This window comes from Vanacampus margaritifer, chromosome 2 (genome assembly GCF_051991255.1).
Source record: "Vanacampus margaritifer isolate UIUO_Vmar chromosome 2, RoL_Vmar_1.0, whole genome shotgun sequence".
Lineage (NCBI taxonomy): Eukaryota > Metazoa > Chordata > Actinopteri > Syngnathiformes > Syngnathidae > Vanacampus > Vanacampus margaritifer.
Window position 1 is genome coordinate 35639361 of NC_135433.1, and position 21251 is coordinate 35660611.

Here is a 21251-nt window from a genome sequence, read left to right on the forward strand (position 1 = left end):
CCCCAAACATACAGAATAATTCCAACTCAAAACTGTCAATGATCAAGAGCTGATCTTTATTCTTTTACTTATTTTATTAATATGGGATCTGGCATGCCTGAAAGGACAAATATGGCCCCAAACACTCAGAGGTTTTACTAGACCACAATGACAAAGTGAAATATAGGAAGTAGAACAGTATACACTCTTGGACATAATTAAAAATAAACAAAACTGAAAATATGTCAGATTCAATCCCTTTTCTTTTTTTTTTTAAACCAATATCCAACGAAAACACTCGGCACAACTAATCTTACGTTTTTTGGTAGCCAAACCCAGATGAAGAACAACTGAAGCAACTGGCTAAACTTTCACAGAAACAAAAACATCCAACTCTTGTCGACAATTTTGACAAGAACCTTCATTGAATGCTCTGTGAAAGTTAAACTATTTTCCAGATATGTCCTAAATCAAAGGTTTCCGGGACAATAAAAAATACTAGTGGTGTTTTGTTATCTTCGTGCTGTGCTCCAACACAGATTCATATCGGAGAGTTTTTGAAGCCCAGAAAGCTGGAATTCCTTCCAACCCAATCTGGAAGAATAAATAAATAAGTCATTTTCATGATTTGTTTCTAAGGTAAGCGGTGAAAACGTGCAAAGACTGACAACAATTGTTGAGATAAATTCCTACTGAATGAATAATTTGTCGTACCTGAGCACCAAGACAAGCACCTATAAAAGAGCCTCTACTACAGGTGCATCCGCCACAGCGCATGGTTTCTCTGATAGCCTGCTCATAATTTGTGGCTGTCAGGACTCCATGCAGCGCTGCTTGAAACGCACCTGGCAAACCTGAAGGAAGGAAATACACATCAGCATCGGTTGATGAGATAACAGCTAAATCAAAGCAAGTTCAAAGCAAGACATGTAAAAGAGAATTGATACCTCAGGTGTTTGGGAAGATAGCTGGGATAAGCTCCTGGGGAGTTTTGGATAAATTCTCCTTTACCTGAAGAATATGCCCTGAAATGTAATCGGTAATCAAGTTATTCCATCTTCTGTAACTCGGACCTCAGTGCCGCAACAATATAGCAACACATACCAATGACAGCTCTGTCCAAATCCTGTGGTTGCTTTCTGTTTGGGTCATTGAGCTGACCAAGAACGGCATCCAGCGCTTTCGGATTCGGACCATTTAGGATGAAATGCTCCAAGAACCTGGGGAAAACGCAACAATGTAAGTTTGCTGAAATGTTTATACTGTTAATCTTCATTCATTCACTTTTAACTTCAAGTAACAACTTTAAGTAACAGCCAATATGGGCTTCGCTCCAATCACTCAACTACCGTAGCATCAATGGAGTTAACTGAAGAAATTTGCACAGCCATGGATAAAAAAAAAAAAAAACATGTTTTAGTAAGCGTTTTTGTGGATTTACAAAAAGCATTTGACACCTTAGATCATGAAATATTATTGCATAAATTGTTTAAATGTGGTATACGAGGTGTTGCAGATCAATGGGTTATTTAAAAAATAGAAAACAATATGTTAAATTCAATAGTAGGCAACCAAAACACAGTTATGTAAATTGTGGGGTGCCCCAGGGATCAATTCTGGGGCCCAGTACTTTTTCTTCTTTATTTGAATGATATTACAACCATTTTGAAATTGTTCAAATGTATTTTGTTTGCAGATGACACCACTTTGTTTTATGCCAGGAAAAATATATACAATGTATTACAAGTAATAGAGAATGAGTTCAAGAGGTTCAATGCTAACAGACTGTCTATAGATATTAGTAAAACCAGATTTATGATTTTCAGTTGAAGAAATATGGATGTCAACACTGACTGTGCAAGGCATGGAAATAGAAAAAATGGAAAGCGCATAAAGAATATGTCAAATCTAAGGTGTCACAAACCGTAGCCGTGTTACACAAGGTCAAAGAATTATTGAACAAGAATGCTTTGTTATTGTTATAGAATTCATTGATTGTTCCATAACCAAGCTATTGCATTGAAGTGTGGGGGTGTGCAGACAAAACCTACACTGAATCTTTCTTTTACAGAAACGTGCTATTCGTGTTGTTTGTGGTTGTGGATACAGGGACCACACTAACCCATTATTTATACAACTAAAAACTTGGGAGTTTAACTGCCTTAAAATATTGTACAAAGCCCATTATGAAATGTTACCAGTTAATATATAAAGTAAATTTATAAAAAGGGAAAGTGAGTACAAATTAAGAGGAACAGACATTTTTTTCCAAACCTAAACACAGAACAAAACAAAAACATCGATGTATTTCAACTCAAGGTGTCAAAAGCACAATTACTGCAAAAATATATATAGCACAAGGACACACAGTTGAATTATCTTGTTGTAACACTGAACGCGTCTTGACCTCTTGTCGTCATTAAATTTGTGTTGTTGCTGTTTTTGTGGGTTTTTTTTTTTTAGTTGATCAGGGACAGACAAAACAAGTTTTACTTCTTTCTGTCCCGTCATTCTTTTGCTTTACTTTGAATTTGAATATTGCTTTTTGTTGTCTTTTTTCTTTTCAAAATGAATGAAATAAAATTGATTGATTGATTGTTTGTTTACCCCTAGCTTGCAAGTTTTTTTTTTCTCGCCATGAAGTTACAGATAAACAAATAAATAAATAAATACATAAATTAATGAATTAATAATACTGACCTGGCAGCTGCCAAAGTCTCTGCCACGCACACGTCATTGTTTTGTGTGACTCGGACGGCCTGCTCAACCTTTTCCAACATGTCTGGTTTCCCTGCGTAAAAAGCCACTATGGGAGCCAATTTGGCTATTCCATCAATTTGGCAGTCAGTCTCACAACCTGTGGATAATATAGTATCTTGGTTAGTTGTTTCTCTTCATTCATTGTGTCATCATTGACTTGAATCTTCATTGAATCACAGCTTCTTTCACCTGTCTCCTCTTTCTGAGAATCCACATTCTTCAGGAAGCTTTTCAAACTAGCGTGTCTCCATGGTCCCTCAATGGGCAGCTGAGGTCTTGGACCTGAAAAAAATAAAATAAAAAATACGACAGTGTGACTGAAGCAGAAAATCCTCAAAATTGTGAATCTTTGGTCCTGACCCCAAATTTGAATATCTTCTTACCACCTCTCTGTCTGTAAGGATCATTGACTGGCGTGTCATACTCCGATCCCGGCCCAAAGAATTTTAGTGTGCGCCGTTTCAGATCATCAACATTTAGACCTGATCATAGAAAGTTGACAAAATAGATTCATGTAAAAAATTGTATTAACAGTAACATTTAAAGATGACAGCTATTTCATGATAAAATACACAAACATGCAGCATTCTCATCGAGACATCCATTGTTTATATCACTTGTCTTCATTAGGGGTGCAGGTAACTTGAACCTATCCCAGCTGACTATAAATGAGAATCAACGGAAACCCTCACAGCGCACATATATACGTATACAAACAACCATTCAAGCTCACATTTTTATAACTATAATTACAGTTACAAACAGCAACGCTCTATAAGATAGCACAAATATTTGCACTCCAATGATCGATTATGGTTGAAATGGTTAAATTCCCAAAAAATATTGATAGGGTTATGTTGGGCCAGCACGGCTTTATTTTTACCTTCACATTTAGACAATGACTCAAGCAGGACATAAGCTTGGTCCCCATAGCAACTCTGTTGGCCCATCTGTCTCCTGTAGAAGGGGTTCGCTGATTTGGAGTGGAATTCCGGATTCGGCTCCTGAGCCAGGATCTCTTGCAGCTTCTGGAGGTCATAGACCCAGTGGAGAGGCTGCGCTGTGAGTTATAAGTCATCAAACAGGGTGAAAACAAGGTTTTACCTACATTTATATCCATGGCATTTCTTATTGATGTGGAGAAATGACTGATTCTACATGTAATTGTTTTCTTTACACCAGAAAACACTTAGTGACTGTAACATTAGATGCACCTTCTGCATTGGTTCTCAAACTTTTGGGGTCCTGTAAGATACATTTTTACAAGGACCCCTCACAATCATTAATGCCAAATTAAACATACCGTAATTACCATGTGTATCCTTCAATGCCAAAGGAATGATTCCATGTTTTAATATTTCGGCCTGAATATTCGGATTTTCTCAGTGTAGCAATATTGGGTTGAGCACCACTTGACAAATTTAAATCTTTGTCAGTTTGGCACACCAAATGACACCAGTGAGTGTACAGATGACAGACTTTTCATTATGTCAGTCACATCGGAGCATTTGAAGGCAGGAAGGAGAACTTGTATTTGATTTAGCGTCATTGTTTTATTGGCATCTCAGTCAGGCCTTTTATGTAGGTGAGCAGTTGTTGGTATGTTTTTTAAATGATACGCCATCCTGATTTATTTCAAATTATTTTGTGGACCTCCGGGAATATACGCACACCAAAATGGTTTCTTAAACATTCTAACAAAATCAAGTCCAAAATGCACTGTGCTACTAATGTTTTTCCTTGTGTTTATTTTGGTGTCTTTGGTTTACTAACATTTTGTGAATGCTGATACACCAGCACAGAAAGACAGGCAGACATATACATTTTGTAAGTGTCAAAAATAATGTTAAATGCTCTCTACATTTATTATGAACAAAAGGCGTGCAACGAACGTTGCATTTATTTGCAGTCTGTAACAATACCTGCTGCATCTGCAACTGCTGATCCCACAATAGCTCCTATTGCTCTGTCAACCAGAGCTGCCATCTGTGGAACAAGTTACATTATTACATTGTTAAACAAGAACATTGAATGTTCGATATTCTTCTCAATTAAATAATAATCCAAACTTTTTTTCCCCCTTTAATCTCACAATCGAAACTAGCGACTCGTTTGCATTAATAATGACCTTCTATTGTTCGTTTGCTAGATTACTTCTTCTAAATATGACCCGCACTGTGTGTAGGATCGATATAACTCCTCTTCATTCTTTTCTTACCTTTAATGTTTAGGAGCAAAGTTCAGTATTGCACATTCGCCATAACCGGATACATAATACAAGAAGAAGTGAACACACACCGAGCAGCTCGTTGGTAATTAGCGCCCCGCAAAGGATAGCAACTGTAACATACCACCAACTACCCTGAGCAAATGTTCCCAGCCAAGGCACATTCTGTATTTAACAAAACAAGTCTCACAAAAAAGTATGTTTGATATTTTTTGTCATGTTTTCAGGAAAAGGGGCACCTGGAAAATTCCCATTTGAAAATATAGAAAATATATAACCTTGACTGTCTGCATTGATTATATTTTGTTACCATTACATAGAGTAATGTTGAGAATTACTGTTTTTCTCCATAGTTTTGGCACATTTCTTGAAACTGAAATTACATTTTTAAAATACCATGGACAAATCCCCAAAACACCTTACAATTGGTGTCAACTGAATGGCATTTCTCATTGCTTTCATCCAAATTTCCAATGTCTTAGTACATGTCTCAATCACCTCAGTGGATCTGTGCAAATGGATGTGTACATTTAGCCTACAGTTAGCACAATGTGCCCACATTTAGCACATTTTCCAAATGGATAGATCTCGCTGATCGAACTGGATTAGTTGTTTTTCAGTCGAATGGCTGTCCTCTCCAAGACATGTCAGCAGGATTTTAGTATGTAAGTCATAATATGCAAAATCATCTAATCAATTGTCAAAATTAGTCAAGCATATCACAGGGGATCAGTGTAGAGGATGGTTGAGACATTCATGACGTTTTTTTCCTCGCTGGATTGCAAGGGAAAATATCGGCTGTGACGTGGATGAAAACGTTTGGCCAAACAAAGAGCAGCGTATGGATGGCCAAGAGGGGGAAGGTGACGACAGTGACTACACAGTAAATTCTGTAGAGTAAATTTGACTCTATTTTGAGTGGGACCAAATAGACTTAGTTTTAGAGTAATATTTACACTTGGAAGAGAGTAAAATAAAGAATTGTCCCAAAAAATAAAAGTCACTGAAGGGTTGAGGAACCTTCAAGTTGAGGGACGGCCGCAGTAGCACCTGAGCTACGCCACTTCTACTGTTTGCTTAGCTCCAAGATGTTTTTGGTCTCTGAGTTATGAAGATTAGTTTTTCATGAATATACAGATTTCGGCTTACACTTTCTTTTGTTGCACTCTAATGTGTAAGTAACATTGTGTCAATAAAAAAGTGTTGCGATTTCTTTAAATGTGAGTGGAGTATGTCAAACCAAAACTTTGAAAACTGCTCTTGTAACCCCCCCCCCCCCTCAGTTTTATATATAATTGTATTTTGTTAGCAACACCTCTACTATTGTGAGAAAACATCTAACGATTTTGACTTGGCAATGACTACTTGTATGACTTTTGACACATAGGTAAGCTGTTTTGGGAGAGAAATTAGCTTTTGCAGATGATCCATGGTGCTGTGCAAAATCATCCAAGTTACTTTTGGCAAAAGGATTAAGTGAATGCAGATGAGCCAAAGCAATTGAGAAGGATCTTTGCAATGAAGCATGTGTGAGCCGTTTTGGGATAGATGTGTGCTTTTGCTAATGAACTGATGTTGAGTGAAATGTAAGCGGATAGATAGATAGATAGATAGATAGATAGATAGATAGATAGATAGATAGATAGATAGATAGATAGATAGATAGATAGATAGATAGATAGATAGATAGATAGATAGATAGATAGATAGATAGATGGATAGTGAAGAGGGTCTTCTGCCCAGATTTAGTCTGGTTTTAATTAGTTAAATTTAATTAATTAATTGATTTAATGTTTTAATTTCCTAATTTCCTCAGTAGAGCTTTGTTCTGCGGATGTATCTTTGTGAGTGTTATCGCAATTTCTGCCAGGTGCAGTCATGACTGCAAAACCCTATTCCTCAAATGGGCCTTTGTTTTGTGTCTGAATAGTGTCCTTGAATGTATCTCATGACCGGTCAACTCCGGTTGATCTGTTTACTGGAAACTGTGTGGTACCGCCCTTCAAGATAGTATAAGAATATTGTAAGTCCTCTGCAATCTTCGCACTTGTGAGAAGCTACAGCCATTGTCTGTAACTCACTTGTGCCCGGAATATTCTGTAAAAATAAAACCTTCGAAGGAACTGTTCATCGATCTCCAGCCTGTATTCGGATTAACCAACATTCTCTCTTCCCGAAAGAAAACAAACACGCGGAAGAAAAAGCTTATCTTCCAACAATAGATAGATAGATAGATAGATAGATAGATAGATAGATAGATAGATAGATAGATAGATAGATAGATAGATAGATAGATAGATAGATAGATAGATAGATAGATAGATAGATAGATAGATAGATAGATAGATAGATAGATAGATAGATATATTTGGAGCAAAATAATAAATGTTTTGTTTTGTTTAGTTATTTAAAATACGACACCATGCGTCAGTCTAGCACGTGCTATTGTGACCGGTTCATTAATTACAGGCTTGTTGAAGTTGACTGTCACTGCTCTTCTTTCAAAAGGTCAGATTTGTCATTGGTAATGTCGCGGTCGGTGGTCGCCAATCCATTAGCTGTCCTATTAAAACAGCTGATGACACATGGCTGATCTGCATATGAAGTGTCATATCTTCATAATGTTCATCATGTAGATGTGGTAGAGCAGCTGCTGTGTAAATTACAAGCTGTAAAGTAGCTACACTGTGCTATCTGGATGTATGAGATTCAAGTGTGCCTCCTTCTGGTATCACTGCAAAATGTTCACAGTTACAGCGAATTAGTTTGATTCCCCGTTATTAGTGACAACACACATTGCTAGTATAAGGTTACACACGCACACACATTGAATGCAACTTCCAACTGTTCCCTTCAAACTCAGACTTGTAATACTGTATGCTCGCATATCTTGCCACAGATAAGAAGAGTGGGTCAGTTGCCGACATTTATTTATAGTTTACTTCTTCCATTTCAATTTGTAAAGTAATATCACAGGTGACCATCTTAAGCATAAGCTGCAAAGGGCACACAGAGGGGGAAAAAAATAAGTCCTCAGTCCCCAGTGAAAATCTCGTTTTAGGATTATACTATGTTATTCTAATGGGTTGTTAGCAGGTGTGCCAACCGCTCCGCTTCCCTCCTCTCATTCATGTCCCTGGGTGACCTAGTGCAACATTCTAGTCTTACGCAGGTGCCAACTGCAGCAAATAAGACACCGGCACCGCCTCCTGATATGTTCTCTGTACCTCATCCATTATTTTTAGCTGGGATCCAATCCTACATCTTTGCTTAATATGGCAGAACTGTGCTGCATCTTTTGATTCATTTCATTTCCAGGACTAGTTTGCGCGATTGACGCGACTTGCTTCCACTGTCATCCCAGCCTTCGTTTGCCCTCTCAACCAAATTTGACATGTATGAAACATACACCTACACACAAAGCCGTCTCCCCAGCAACCATGCAGGCCCCCGCCTCATCTTACCTCACATAGACACACACTAACACCAACTTAGCTCAGCCCCCCTTACACCCTGTGCCCCAATACCAGCGCCCCATGTGGGGTTTTTATTAAGGTGGATGTAGGAGTTGGTCTTGCTCTCTTCTGGGTGACGCGGATTGGAAAGGGTTCCTCATACTTGCACCAAAGTTTTTTGTGTACATTCTGAAAGTGCGACCACATTGAATCCACTCCAGAGAGGAGCCATGAAGTGGACCTGGGCGTTTGTGGCAGTTTTGCTGTCCTTTGTGGGGCTGTCACTGGGCAAAGACAGCTTGGATTTTCCGGAGTATGACGGCAAGGACAGAGTCCACGATCTCCATCTCAAGAACTATAAGTCTGTGATGAAGAAGTATGATGTCATGGTGGTGTACTACCATGACCATCCCGGATCCAGCCGCGTCGCCCAGAAACAGTTTGAGATAGAGGAGTTGTCCCTTGAGGTAAGTTGATTTGGGAATGATGCTACAGGATAGCATGAATAATAAAGCTTAGGACTCGTGTTGTATAATATTATTATTTTACTTCAATAATAATTATAAGTTCATTCAAATAGTGCTAAAATCGGAGCACTGAAAGGCGACCCGTCAGGCTTCCCGTCCGTGGATGGGTTGCGACTGGGAGAACTCAATAAAGTTATCTGAATCTGAAATAAATATAAAGCACTTAAGGGATATCAAGATGAATATAGGTGGTTGAATGACGTTATTTTGCAAAAAGGACATTATAAGGTGGGGAATGGCTTCTAAAGAAATGCTGATGTCGAAACATGCCAGTGGTTTGCTAACAGTGTCATCCACCTGCAGCAGAGAGCTGAGCTGTGACGACTTGCGCATGTCTCGTTTCAAATGTGCGTGCGCCGATGCAGCTCCATCACTCTTTTTGTCAAACTGTGGGCTGTCTGTCAACAGCAGACTCGGTTTCACCACGTTCCTATTGGATAAGTATGAAATCATCACTCTGCTTAAAGTCTCAGCATACAGTATGCACATATCAGATGGTAGCGAAGAGGATTTGTACTTTATTTTTGAACACCTGTTGACTTTGGGGTGCATTGAAATGTCACAGGACTTTTGAGCCTAAACAACATTGTGGGAACAGCTGTGATATAACATACACAAATACTGCACATGTGTAGTTTGAACCCTCTTGTGAAATGATTTGGTCCAGCTTGACGTGAGAGCATTAATTATGAGACAATAATTGTTTTCATCCGTATTAGATCTATATCAAGTGTACGTAAATAGATCTTCGTCACTAAAATAGAGGCCATGTAATCATAAAGCATTCAATTATAGCCAAAATGGAGAAGCTGCACTCGTTTAGCATATCACGTCCCCCTGACAGCCTCCAGGCTGTCTCTGTATGGGCCGTCGGGGCTGTCGCGGCTACAAGCCAGCGTCAGAGCTTCTGGCTCCAGTTGTGCCGGCTCAGCTCTGTGCTGTGATTGACACTTGCAGCACTGTACATGTCAGCGGATCTCGGAGCACTGAACATCACTGCCAACTCACCAAAATAGTCCCTGAAGCTGGTGTGGCTCTCTAGATATATTTATCCTGAGCTGCTTTTGTGGTAGGTTGAGTACGCCGAAGGTTTGTGTTTCGAAGTATTCATGTATTTATATTCACATTTAACCGATAAGATTTTATAATTAGTAACAGGTAATGGCAAAGGTTCCACATATTAGGGATCAGGTGCTCTGTGGAGTTTAAAATGTCAATATTGCGCCGTTGGTCTCGCGAAAGTCGTCGCTCGTTAAGTTTGCGTCGATAGAAATCAGACAATTAAGCACTTTGTTTATTTTTAACCAAAAAAAGGAACAAATTGTTTGATTCCTGCTTTCTCTATTCTAAATGTTGGCATTCAGAATAAGAAGTCTTGCATGCTTGCCATTGCCCAGTAAGACCAAAACAGATACTTCCTCTTTGGATTGCAGCAAATCAAATCTCGATGATCACTGCATCATCCAATAAGAGAAGGGATGTTATTATCATGGCATGGAATGACATTTTTATCATCATATTGACGTGGTGGTCACCTGCATAACTTCGAAAAAATAACTTCAAGCAATGCAATTACATCAAGGATAATTAAACAATCACCATAGATGGATGTTATTCTGACATATTTACAGTTTGTTTATGCCAGCAAAATAAGCTGTTCAAAGCTCATGTATTTTTGTGTTTTTATACTGGATGCTTGTGTGTGTGTGTGTGTGTGTGTGTGCTCCAAACAAACTGCGACAGGCCCTCGATCCACTTCCTCAGTGCAGACGCCTGTGAATGTGACGCTCCCATTGGTGAAAGTAACTGTCAGTCACGAGGTTCAAGTTTCATACAGATTTAGAAAGTGCATAAGCAGCGCAAGGATAAAGAAGGCTTTTAAGGGCATGAAGCAACTAGTGGAGAAAACTCTCAAAAAGAAGCAAAAACAACAGTGCAGAAACTGATGGATACATTTGTTATGTGGCTCTTTTAAACACACCAATTGTTCTGACAAATAAAGATGACATTTTGTGTTTGTTTGTTGTATAGCTTGCAGCCCAAGTCCTAGATGAGTTTGATGATGAGGACATTGGAGTTGGTCTCATTGATGCAAAGATTGACAAGGCTTTAGCTAAGAAACTGGGTAATATGTGATAAATTCATCATTGCTACCTAAAAACGATCTTTTTTTTTTTTTAAGTATAACCTTCTGTTTTGGTTCCCAGGCCTTGAAGAGTCTGACAGCATCTTCATCTTCACCGATGACGAAGTGGTCGAGTACGATGGCGAGCTCGCGGCAGACACTCTTGTGGAGTTCATCTTTGATGTTCGTGAGGATATAATCTCCCAGTTAATAGCTCCCGATTCCTAGGAGGAAAAAAGTCTCTTAGTGTACTGTGTCTTTCTTTAAAGACAGTCTCTTACGCTGGTTGTCTATTTTCTCATATTTCCTTGACAGCTCCTTGAAGACCCAGTGGAAATTATTGACAACACTAGGGAACTGAAGGGCTTTAAAAACATCGAAGAGGATATCAAATTGGTGGGCTACTTTAAGAGTCACAAGTCAGAACGTAAGAATCTGTACTGTGGTGCCATGAAAATCTGTGCTGTGCTTTTGCTTGTTTCTCTCTCGAGATCAGACTGAATTTGTGTCTGCTAGTTTGATTTAAATGATGGCTTTGCAATGAGGATGGAAAATTATGTTGAAAGTAATAAATGCATATTTGTTCCTCATACATTTGCCAATACCCTGGTGTGTCAAATTTCAGATTTTGAGGCTTTTGATGATGCTGCCGAAGAGTTCCATCCTCACATCAAGTTCTATGCAACATTCAATGCCAAGGTGGGTCATTACAAAACAAAATACTTACTCATATCAATAACTTTAAGACTAAATTAATTTTATAATTGATTTAATTTAATACAACAATACAGAGGAGGGATGGATGGATGGATGAATCGATGGATGGATCGATGGATGGAAGATGGACAGACGTACAGACTTTAATGGATTAAATGGAAATTAATGGATGGAATGACAGATGCATTGATGGATGGATAGATTAATGGATTGACGGATGGACAAAATAATGGATGGATGGATGCATGGATGCATGCATGCATAGATGATGGATGGATGGAAGGATGATGGATGGACGGATGGATGGATGGACAGATGGATGCATGGATGATGCATGCATGGATGATGGACGGATGGATGGATGGATGGATGGATAGAAGATGGACAGACGTACAGACTGAGAGATTAATGGACGGAATGACAGATGCATTGATGGATGGATAGATTAATGGATTGACGGATGAACAAAATAATGGATGGATGGATGGATACAGGCATGCATGCATGCATGCATGCATAGATGATGGATGGATGGAAGGATGATGGACGGACGGATGGATGGATGGACAGATGTATGTATGTATGTATGTATGTATGGATGGATGATGGACAGATGGAAGGATGATGGACGGACGGATGGATGGATGGACAGATGGATGCATGGATGGATGATGGACGGATAGATGGATGGATCGATGGATAGAAGATGGACAGACGTACAAATTGAGAGATTAATGGACGGAATGACAGATGCATTGATGGATGGATACATTAATGGATTGACGGATGGACAAAATAATGGATGGACGCATGCATGGATGATGGATGGTTGATGGATGGATGGAAGGATGAAGGACGGACGGACGGATGGATGGATGGATGGATGGATAGGTCGATGGATCGATGGATGGAAGATGGACAGACTGGCGGATTGATGGACGGAAGGTCGGATGCATGGATGGATGGACGGATGGACAAAATAATGGATGGATGGATGCATGTATGCATGCATGCATGGATGATGGACATATGGATGGATGAATCGATGGATGGATCGATGGATCGATGAATCGATGGATGTATTGATGGATGGAAGATGGACAAACGGACAGACTGAGAGATTGATGGACGGAATGCATGCATGCAACCATAGATGATGGATGGATGGATGGTGGACAGACTGATGGCAGGATGATGGATGGATGGATGGATGATGGACAAACGGACGGACTGATGGATGGATGGATGGATGGATCGACGGACGAATGGATAGACAGAAGAATGGATGGATGGATAGATGGATTTCTATCAACTTTTATATAATTTTCCTCAGTTTTGTAACTGCCTAGCTGTATATGACAGCATAAGAATATAAACATCTTTTTCAATTGGTATGAAGATACGAAGAACATGTTTCTATTGTCTGCTTCATACTGAAAGTGCTTTGAGATTTCTTGTAAATGTGTGCTTTCTCTAAGAGATAATATAAATAAAATAAAATAAATTAAATGACTACACTCATCAATTGATTTCACCATGCAGCCTACCAATACTCGTACAGCTCAGTTTTGCTCTCTTTTTTGTATGATGGTTGACAATTGTGTGCCTGTATCTAATTATTTGAACTATTGGCAACAGGTTGCCAAGGCTTTGGACCTCAAGCTTAATGAGGTGGACTTCTATGAACCCTTCATGGATGATCCAGTTGTGATCCCGGGAAAACCTTACACTGAGGAAGAGCTGGTGAAATTCATTGAAGATAATGACAGGTGAGTCCATTTTCTATGCAAAGTTTATTCTTCCAGTGGAAAAATCACATGATTTTTTTGTGTGTGTGTGCTTTGGAAGGCCAACTCTAAGGAAGCTGCAGCCCTACAACATGTATGAAATCTGGGTAAGAACGTTCTTGTCTTACAAAAATATAGACATTTGTAAATGTTTGCTATTCAATCAATGCATGGAAATGGACTTGAAAGTTGTTGTTGTTTTTTTATGTGCAATGCGTTTGTACTCTTTCCAAAGGATGACCATGTTGATGGCGAACACATCATTGCTTTTGCTGAGGAGTCTGATCCTGGTACATCAAACATTTATTGGAATGAAACTGAACAAATCTACTCAAAAGGAATTTAGGACGTTCTCTTCAATTTGGTTCTTTACTTTTCAGATGGCTTTGAGTTCTTGGAGATCCTGAAGGAAGTTGCAGAGGACAACACAGAACATCCTCATCTCAGTATTATCTGGATTGACCCTGATGACTTCCCCTTGGTACGAATATTTCTACTCGATTAAACTGAATATTGACTAACAAGTTCACTGGTGGAGGATCAATTGCCACCCAAGTGTGCCGTTCACAATCACCCTGCGACTTCTTCCATTCCGAAACACAAAAGTGGTTTCCAAAGTCAGTGGAACATTTCCTTGTTCTTTTCAGCTTGTGCCTCACTGGGAAAAGATTTTCGGAATCGACCTGTCCTCCCCTCAGATCGGTGTTGTGGAAGCTGACGATGTAAGTTGATGCTTGATGTGTGTGTTTTTTGTGTGGGTGCGTGTCTACTATTGACGTGTTGCTCCCCGCCAGGCTGACAGCGTGTGGATGGACCTGGACGATGACGACGACATGCCATCTGCGGACGAACTGGAGGACTGGATTGAGGACGTTCTTTCAGGAGAAATTGATCCTGATAATGATGATGATGATGATGATGATGACGACGACGACGATGATGATGATGATGATGACGATGATGATGATGACGACGATGATGATGATGATGATGACGACGATGATGATGATGATGATGATGATGACGACGATGATGATGATGACGATGATGATGATGATGATGATGATGACGACGACGACGACGACGACGATGATTATTAAATTAGGACATAATACATCTAAATCTGACCAACGCAATTTAAAGTGCTAATATGAACAGCAAGTGCATCTCAATCATTTGTTTTCATCTCATCTCTTCGTCATCTTAACTAAATTCCATTATTACTCCCCAATCTATTGCCATGCACAATACTTTCATTCATGTGACTTTGGTGGGAAAAAAGTCTAATCTTTGAATAGTACTGCTAGTACTTTGATATGATTAAGGTTGGTGTTTACTCAGTACTGGAGGGTTGCAGTATTATACTAGATCATATTTAATATATGTTCACTCTTTTTCTTGTTGTCCTCGGTGCAAAAACGTCAAGTCAAATCCAAAGGTGCTAGCAGCTTTTTACAGATGGGTGTTTACGTATCACCAGCATACTCTGCCAAATCATTGCAACACTGTACATCAATGGATGTTTTCTACGACAATGAAGTATAACAACAGCCATATTTTATTTTTGTAACAAGAGAAAATACTTACTGTGAAGTCTTAAATAAATGACAGATTTGGACAGAAACACCAACGGCTGTGTGTTTGGACACTTTGTTTAACAATTGATACATAACCCTCTAAGGAATTTTTGTGCAACTCCATTTCAGACAAATAACCAAGCAAAAATATGATTATTATGACAGTAAAGTGTGGTTAATACCCATGGTTATACTCTTGCTACAGTGGATATAGAAGACATACAGTATATAATCATTACCTTCTACTCCAACATCAGACAATTTAAAGTTCAATCCCCACTGCACATCGGTTTGAAAAGTTCCAGGAATGATGTCCAAAAAGATTTACCCTGCATATTTTAAACCCAACTACAAGTTTTCTCCTTAAGTGTAGGCAAGATGTTCAACCAGCACATCTGCAAAGCTTCTGCAGTGCTTGCTTTTTCCAATGTGCGAAAAGAAGTGAGCATTGTGGCAGGACATCCTTACTGTCTGACATGACTGTGTGATTACCCCTTTTTTTCCCAAGCTCAAGGAAATCATCCGGGGGACCCGTTTTGAAGACGTGAACACCATTAAGATCCTGGAGAAATCCTTCCAGGAGTGCAGTGAAGGGCAGCAAAGTCTCTCATTTGTGACATCAGTCCTAGTAGAAGGCTTTTCTGACACACCTCAGTCACACTCACATTCACATCGTTGGACAATTTAGAGTCTTTGTTCTTAAACGTGTGTATTTTTGTTCGAAAAGAATATTGAGTTGATTTCTTGTCATTCATTTGTATATAGGTACTTATTTCTTATTTAGGTACAAATGGTTAAGTTGCATACGTGTTCACACTTTATTTTACTCGTTTAAAAAAAAAAATATATATATATATATATATATATATATATATATATATATATATATATATATATATATATATATATATATATTAATAGTTACGTTCTCTATAACTGAAATTTAGTTCTGTTAACTTAATATGCATAAAAGAGTAGGCAACCTGGAGAAAGCCACACAAACACGATGAGAACATGTAAACTTCACACAGAAAATCCCGGAGCTGAGATTCAAACTCTAAACCTCATGGGTAAAAATTTGTCCAAAAAAGAAGACAATAAATAATTTGCAGAAATGGTAAATAAATATTATATCCAATACATCAATTTAACTTGATAGTACTAATAGTACTAATTACAGGGCCTCAAGTATTTGCTTCCAAACAACATCAAACTGCTTTTTGTTTATTATTATCCGCTGATATAGTTCACTCAATATTAAAATAATAATAATAATAAACTACATCATGAATAATAATAATAATAAAAGAGAGTATTAAAAAATGGGTTTGCTACTATAAAAGGTATCTGACGAACCAGAATGTTTTGGAAATAAATCATCCACTACATGTGCGTAAAATGGAAAATATAGTAAGAAGACAGCCAACAGCAGGAACAAAAAAAAGTGTTTGCTGCTGTATCGCCCCGCCCCCACATTGAATTTTTGATTTTTGTGTAAATTTAGTAAACGTTTCTATGTAGTTTAGAATCAGAATACAAAATAATTTACATGAACGGTGTTACGTTAGGTCACGTGACAATTTTTTTTTTATTACGTACGCCTTTAACTCGCGTCCACCTTTGTGCACATGCGCACTTACGCTCGCTGTTGTTGGTGCAAGCCATGTGGTTGTTGATGTTTTGGTGATAGGCAACGTTTAATCGTTCGTGAATAATTGTTGTTTTATCACAACTACGCTGCGCAAAGAGGCGGACAAAAATGTCGGCGGACGCCGTAAACATCCACGCTCAGGTGGAGTCTGTGCTGGCCGCGCTGGTCAAAGTCGCCACGGTGGAGTTAACCAAACTGTTCGAGAGCAGATGCAGAGCTTGGGCTGCTACCGTGGAAGTGGGCCGCGCTGACAACGGCAAGGGGAACGAGTCTCCGGATAGTGTGTCATCTGCGGAAAGAACGCGCAGCATTGGGGTCCAAGTGGACATTCAGCCACCGTTCGAGTTGTCGTGTATGTTGTTTAACCGATGCTACTTCCTCTTTCGAAGGTTGGCCTGCAGCGACCGACGCTTTTGACCAAGCGTCGCTGTTTCGTCGGCATTTGACTGCTAAACACACTTAACTTAAAAAGTACTATTAACAGTTTAACACTGATTACTTTGCCTCATTTGGATTTATCGGAGGACTCGTGTAGAGCCTCTCAATGCATAGGAATGTGACCTTACTTCCACTTTGCAGATGGCGATTGTTCCACTGAGTGCGAAATGGAAATGAAGGTGCAGGATTGCCTCAACGTTCTTTTTGCTGGAAATAATCCACTAGTCAAGGTGAAGTAATTGGCTGTGGAGTAGGAGTGAAAGTTTGTGCTGTTGTTGATGAGATTTTGAGCATAGTTGTGTTTCTGCTTTGTACTTTGGGCTGCAAACTCTCTGTTAATGATGTTTTGTTTTGGTTCTTGAAGGAGGCAATGGCAGAGATTGTGACTGTGCCGGAGTTCAGCATCCTTGAAACAGACAGTGGGCCACTGGCAGACACTACTTTGGATGGTAAGACAAACTATAAAGTATTCTACTTACATTTTTTTGTACTTGTTGATACCGCAGATGCGTCTATTGGTGCGTTTTTGCCAAACAATTGAATTCATATCGACGTCACAAATGTAGTAGAAGGATATTATCAAAAGAAACAGGCTGCAATTTGGAGATAAAAATAAAAACTTAAAGTATATTTTATTTTGTGTCTAGTTACGTTAAATGCTTTAAAAGTGCAGTCCACGTGTTTACATATCATTGTTTCATGAAACAGGAAAAATTAAAGTGGTAAAGCAGCTGATTTGTTTGCATTATTGTTGTAACACTATTTAAGATTTACTGATATTCCATACAATGGCCTTTATGATAAGCCTAACCTATAAAATTGAAACATTTATGCATAATAAATCTGACATTGTTTATTGTAATTTAAATTAATTTATTGCTTGCTTGTTAAAAACCACATGGGAAGAGGACCTTGAAAAATTCGATTTTCAATATTAGGGGAATCTCAATTATATTTTTCAAAATTGTTCAGCCGTAATCCCGAAGAAGGAATCGCATCAAGAGTGTATTAACTCTGTGAAATCATAGTTCACACACATTGATTGGATTTTCACTACTGGAATGTAAACGCAGATTAGCCAAGCTGACCAACATGTTGGGGCTTGTTTTTAAACCCGGTTAGCCCGACACTGCATGTTATTGATCTGGTGCACAGATGAAATAGGAGGGAAATTTCATACCACAATTATTTCAGCAAAATTGTCACGGTTATCGATATTCTCACAATATTGCTAAAATTAATCAAAATAAGATTACAGATACTTCGCTTGGTGCATAGTATTAAGTGAATGGCATCAGAATGTAAAGGTTTATTATTGAAACTATCAACTTTAACTTATTCACTGCCATTGACGGCCATAGACGTCAACAATTCATTTGAACTACTTCTATTTATTTATTTCTATTTTTTTCCCACTTTTGTTAACGAGAGTATAAAAACCTAGATTTGGTTTATTGTGCATTTAGAACAGATATAACATTTGTGATTAATCGTGAGTGAACTATTAAAGTCATGCGATTCATTACAATTAAAAATTGTAATCGTCTGAAACCCCAAATTTTTAATGATCTGTTTTTCCAATAGTTAACTCACGATTAATCACGAATTTGATATCTGTTCTAAATGTACAATTAAAAACAATTATGAAGGCAGTGTATGAGTTAATTTTTGTTTTTGCAGATGAAAAATGTGTGCCTACACAAAGCCCACCAGCTAAGAAGACGCCTCCTGCGGTTCAACCCGACCCAAGTCATGAAGGCTCGTTTACTTGCCCGCTCACCCTCAAATCTCCCGCGCCTCAACCTGACAGCTCCGAGACGCCCGTTCAGGCGGAGCCTCCTCGAGCCTGCGCCAGCACAACGGCCAGCAGCCCGTCCCTTTGCGACGGAGCCCTGACTACGGCGCCGGGAGGCCTTTGGCTTCATGTGACCTCGCCAAAGACAAAGAAAAACCTCACAATGAAGCTGAAAGTCGCCTCGTCGGACAAAAAGCTGACGAGCACGTGCGTGGTGCAACTAGTCGACATGGAGACTGCAGAAAAGTCGGAGACGAAGCATCAGGAGAGCGACGGCGACGGTAAAAAGCCACCCGTGCCGAAAGATTTGCGCCGCCACCAAGGCGCGCACACCGGCCACCGCCTCTGCTGCTTCACGCCGTGCGGGGAAGGCGTTTGGCGACTCCAGAAAATCCTCGCCCGCTCCCGCGACGGCTACGCCTGCGCCGCTTGCGGCAAAGCGTTCAAGCACCGCAAGATTCTCCGGCGCCACGAGCGCTTCCACACGGGCGAACGGCCGTATTCGTGCTCCAAGTGTTCCAAGGCGTTTGCGCTCCGGAAGAGTCTCCGCCGCCACGTGAGATTCCACACGGGGGAGACGCCGCACAAGTGCACGCACTGCGACAAAAGCTTCCGGCTGCGAGTCAATCTCAAAACGCACCTGAGATTTCACACTGGCGAGAAGCCGTACCAATGCGACTTGTGCGGGAAGAAGTTCAGGCTCCTGGGGAATCTGGACAGGCACAAGCGCACCCCGTGTGGAATCCTTGTGCCGTCGTTCCGGACCATCGCTGGCTTTTAGCTGAGACTCCTGCTAGCCCCTTTCACGCGACAAAGCTGCCGTTTTCCCGTAAAGGCGATTCGTTTCACAACAACCTTCAATTCAGCAAATTGCCGTTTTAGCCGCATTCATTCCTGTTAATTCCAATGGAAAGTTTTCAAATTTGAACGAGAAATGGTGTATTTGGAAACTAAATGAAAAGGAATAGGTGAGATTTGTAGCATCTGAATTTTACACAAGCCGCGTGAAAGGGGTTATTTGGGAATGTTTGCACTGTTCGCTACCTCAGACTACAAATGCTATGAAGGTTCCATCAAAACGTTGCCGCTTTTTTTCCCCTTGTTTTATTTTATTTTTAAGAAAAAAACAAACACTGATGTTCTGTTGTGACTGGAACAAGTTCTCTGGTTCGACAACGTAATAGATGATGGGGTTGACATAGTGTGTCTGCTTAATTGCATCTTTTTTTTTTTAATAAGGAAAATAAATGCAGACCTTTACACTTGGCAGCTTCTTATCACTGCCGCTATCTTCACCAATCGCCATCAATTGATCCAATACAAACGCTGTTGTTGCACTGCATCACGTTGAGATGTTTTCCAAGATTCGAGTTCTTGTTGCAGTGTGATGTGATGCAGTGACAATTACGATGAGTATTTTTTTTTGTATTTTGCAGTTCTTGTATTGGGATCAAAACTCGGGCACATGTTCATTCTGGTATTTGATGTCTTACTATTTACTCTACAAGGGCCCTTTTTTTCCAACTAGTTTTGTCTGCTTTTTGTTCATATAATATGTTAAAGCCTGTTTTCTTGTAAGTTGTGTGTTATGATACTTGAAATGGCATTGGCTTTATTGTTTGTTACTTTACTCTCTACTTGGTGTCTCTTTGTCTCAGTTCTGTTTTCATCTTGGAGAGGTTACAGTTAAAGAACTACTGACTTTGTATGTTTGTCTTTAAAATTTTGTATGATGATAAAGACTAAAGATTTAGTAAAGAAAACTATCCAGCAATTTCACAATTCCTTTTTTATATTTTGCAAATAATTCAAATCGCTGATCTTATTGGACAGTGTTGAGGTTCCACAGGAAACACAATCTTATGCGCCGTCGTAAAATTCCCTCATCCAGAGCGTTCTATTCTTAAATATACTTGTGCTGGCCCATTTCAATAATTTCGTGCAAAATGTGAAACTTGCAAGTTCAACACAGAAAGTCAAATATTTCAATCCTTTTTTTGTTTCAATTTTGATTACCGAAGACACAAAAAAGTGAATTTCAGTGTGCAATGTATAATTGACAAGGATGAAAACAAAGCACATGTTGGCTATAATTAGTTTTATAAACATGAGATGTAGCTTCATTTTTTTTTTCATTTGTTAATTTTCATTTACTATAATAACCTTGCACTTAAAAACTATTTAGAGTCAACCAATTAACCCGTCACGTTTGG

At 39.3% G+C, this 21251-nt stretch overlaps 3 protein-coding genes across 4 annotated transcripts; 2 read left to right on the forward strand and 1 right to left on the reverse strand.

Annotated features, from left to right (window-relative positions):
* Positions 1 to 30: 30 nt before the first annotated feature.
* Positions 31 to 5065, reverse strand: LOC144043963 (crystallin J1A-like). 2 transcript variants are annotated; one of them, XM_077558086.1, is made up of 10 exons: positions 4958 to 5065; positions 4662 to 4725; positions 3623 to 3799; positions 3123 to 3221; positions 2929 to 3021; positions 2680 to 2836; positions 1084 to 1199; positions 927 to 1004; positions 694 to 833; positions 31 to 573 (listed from the first exon to the last, which is right to left on the reverse strand). In XM_077558086.1, the coding sequence occupies exons 2-10, from the start codon at positions 4723 to 4725 to the stop codon at positions 478 to 480; spliced, it is 1020 nt and encodes a 339-aa protein (XP_077414212.1). In that variant the 5' UTR covers positions 4958 to 5065; the 3' UTR covers positions 31 to 477. The 2 variants fall into 2 exon arrangements, with proteins under 2 accessions (XP_077414212.1, XP_077414213.1); XM_077558087.1 differs by lacking the exon at positions 4958 to 5065 and adding an exon at positions 4868 to 4940.
* Positions 5066 to 8651: 3586 nt separating this feature from the next.
* On the forward strand, positions 8652 to 15139 carry casq1a (calsequestrin 1a). The gene is made up of 11 exons (XM_077558039.1): positions 8652 to 8888; positions 10980 to 11073; positions 11156 to 11256; positions 11389 to 11500; positions 11699 to 11772; positions 13429 to 13559; positions 13639 to 13684; positions 13813 to 13867; positions 13958 to 14058; positions 14225 to 14299; positions 14372 to 15139. The coding sequence occupies exons 1-11, from the start codon at positions 8652 to 8654 to the stop codon at positions 14675 to 14677; spliced, it is 1332 nt and encodes a 443-aa protein (XP_077414165.1). The 3' UTR covers positions 14678 to 15139.
* A 1651-nt stretch (positions 15140 to 16790) lies between these two features.
* On the forward strand, positions 16791 to 20812 carry LOC144043801 (uncharacterized). Its single transcript, XM_077557784.1, has 4 exons — positions 16791 to 17157; positions 17385 to 17473; positions 17608 to 17692; positions 18924 to 20812. Exons 1-4 carry the CDS (start codon positions 16914 to 16916, stop codon positions 19817 to 19819), a joined length of 1314 nt encoding a protein of 437 aa, XP_077413910.1. The 5' UTR covers positions 16791 to 16913; the 3' UTR covers positions 19820 to 20812.
* The last annotated feature ends 439 nt before the right edge of the window (positions 20813 to 21251 follow it).

Excerpts from the sequence above, each read along its gene's own strand:
- casq1a (XM_077558039.1), top strand. The coding sequence starts at position 8,652 with ATGAAGTGGACCTGGGCGTTTGTGGCAGTTTTGCTGTCCTTTGTGGGG. Across the intron at positions 11,074-11,155 it reads GGCTTTAGCTAAGAAACTGG|GCCTTGAAGAGTCTGACAGC; the intron begins GTAATATGTGAT and ends TTTGGTTCCCAG. Across the intron at positions 14,300-14,371 it reads GTGTTGTGGAAGCTGACGAT|GCTGACAGCGTGTGGATGGA; the intron begins GTAAGTTGATGC and ends GCTCCCCGCCAG.
- LOC144043801 (XM_077557784.1), top strand. The coding sequence starts at position 16,914 with ATGTCGGCGGACGCCGTAAACATCCACGCTCAGGTGGAGTCTGTGCTG. Across the intron at positions 17,158-17,384 it reads GCCACCGTTCGAGTTGTCGT|ATGGCGATTGTTCCACTGAG; the intron begins GTATGTTGTTTA and ends TCCACTTTGCAG. Across the intron at positions 17,474-17,607 it reads GAAATAATCCACTAGTCAAG|GAGGCAATGGCAGAGATTGT; the intron begins GTGAAGTAATTG and ends TGGTTCTTGAAG.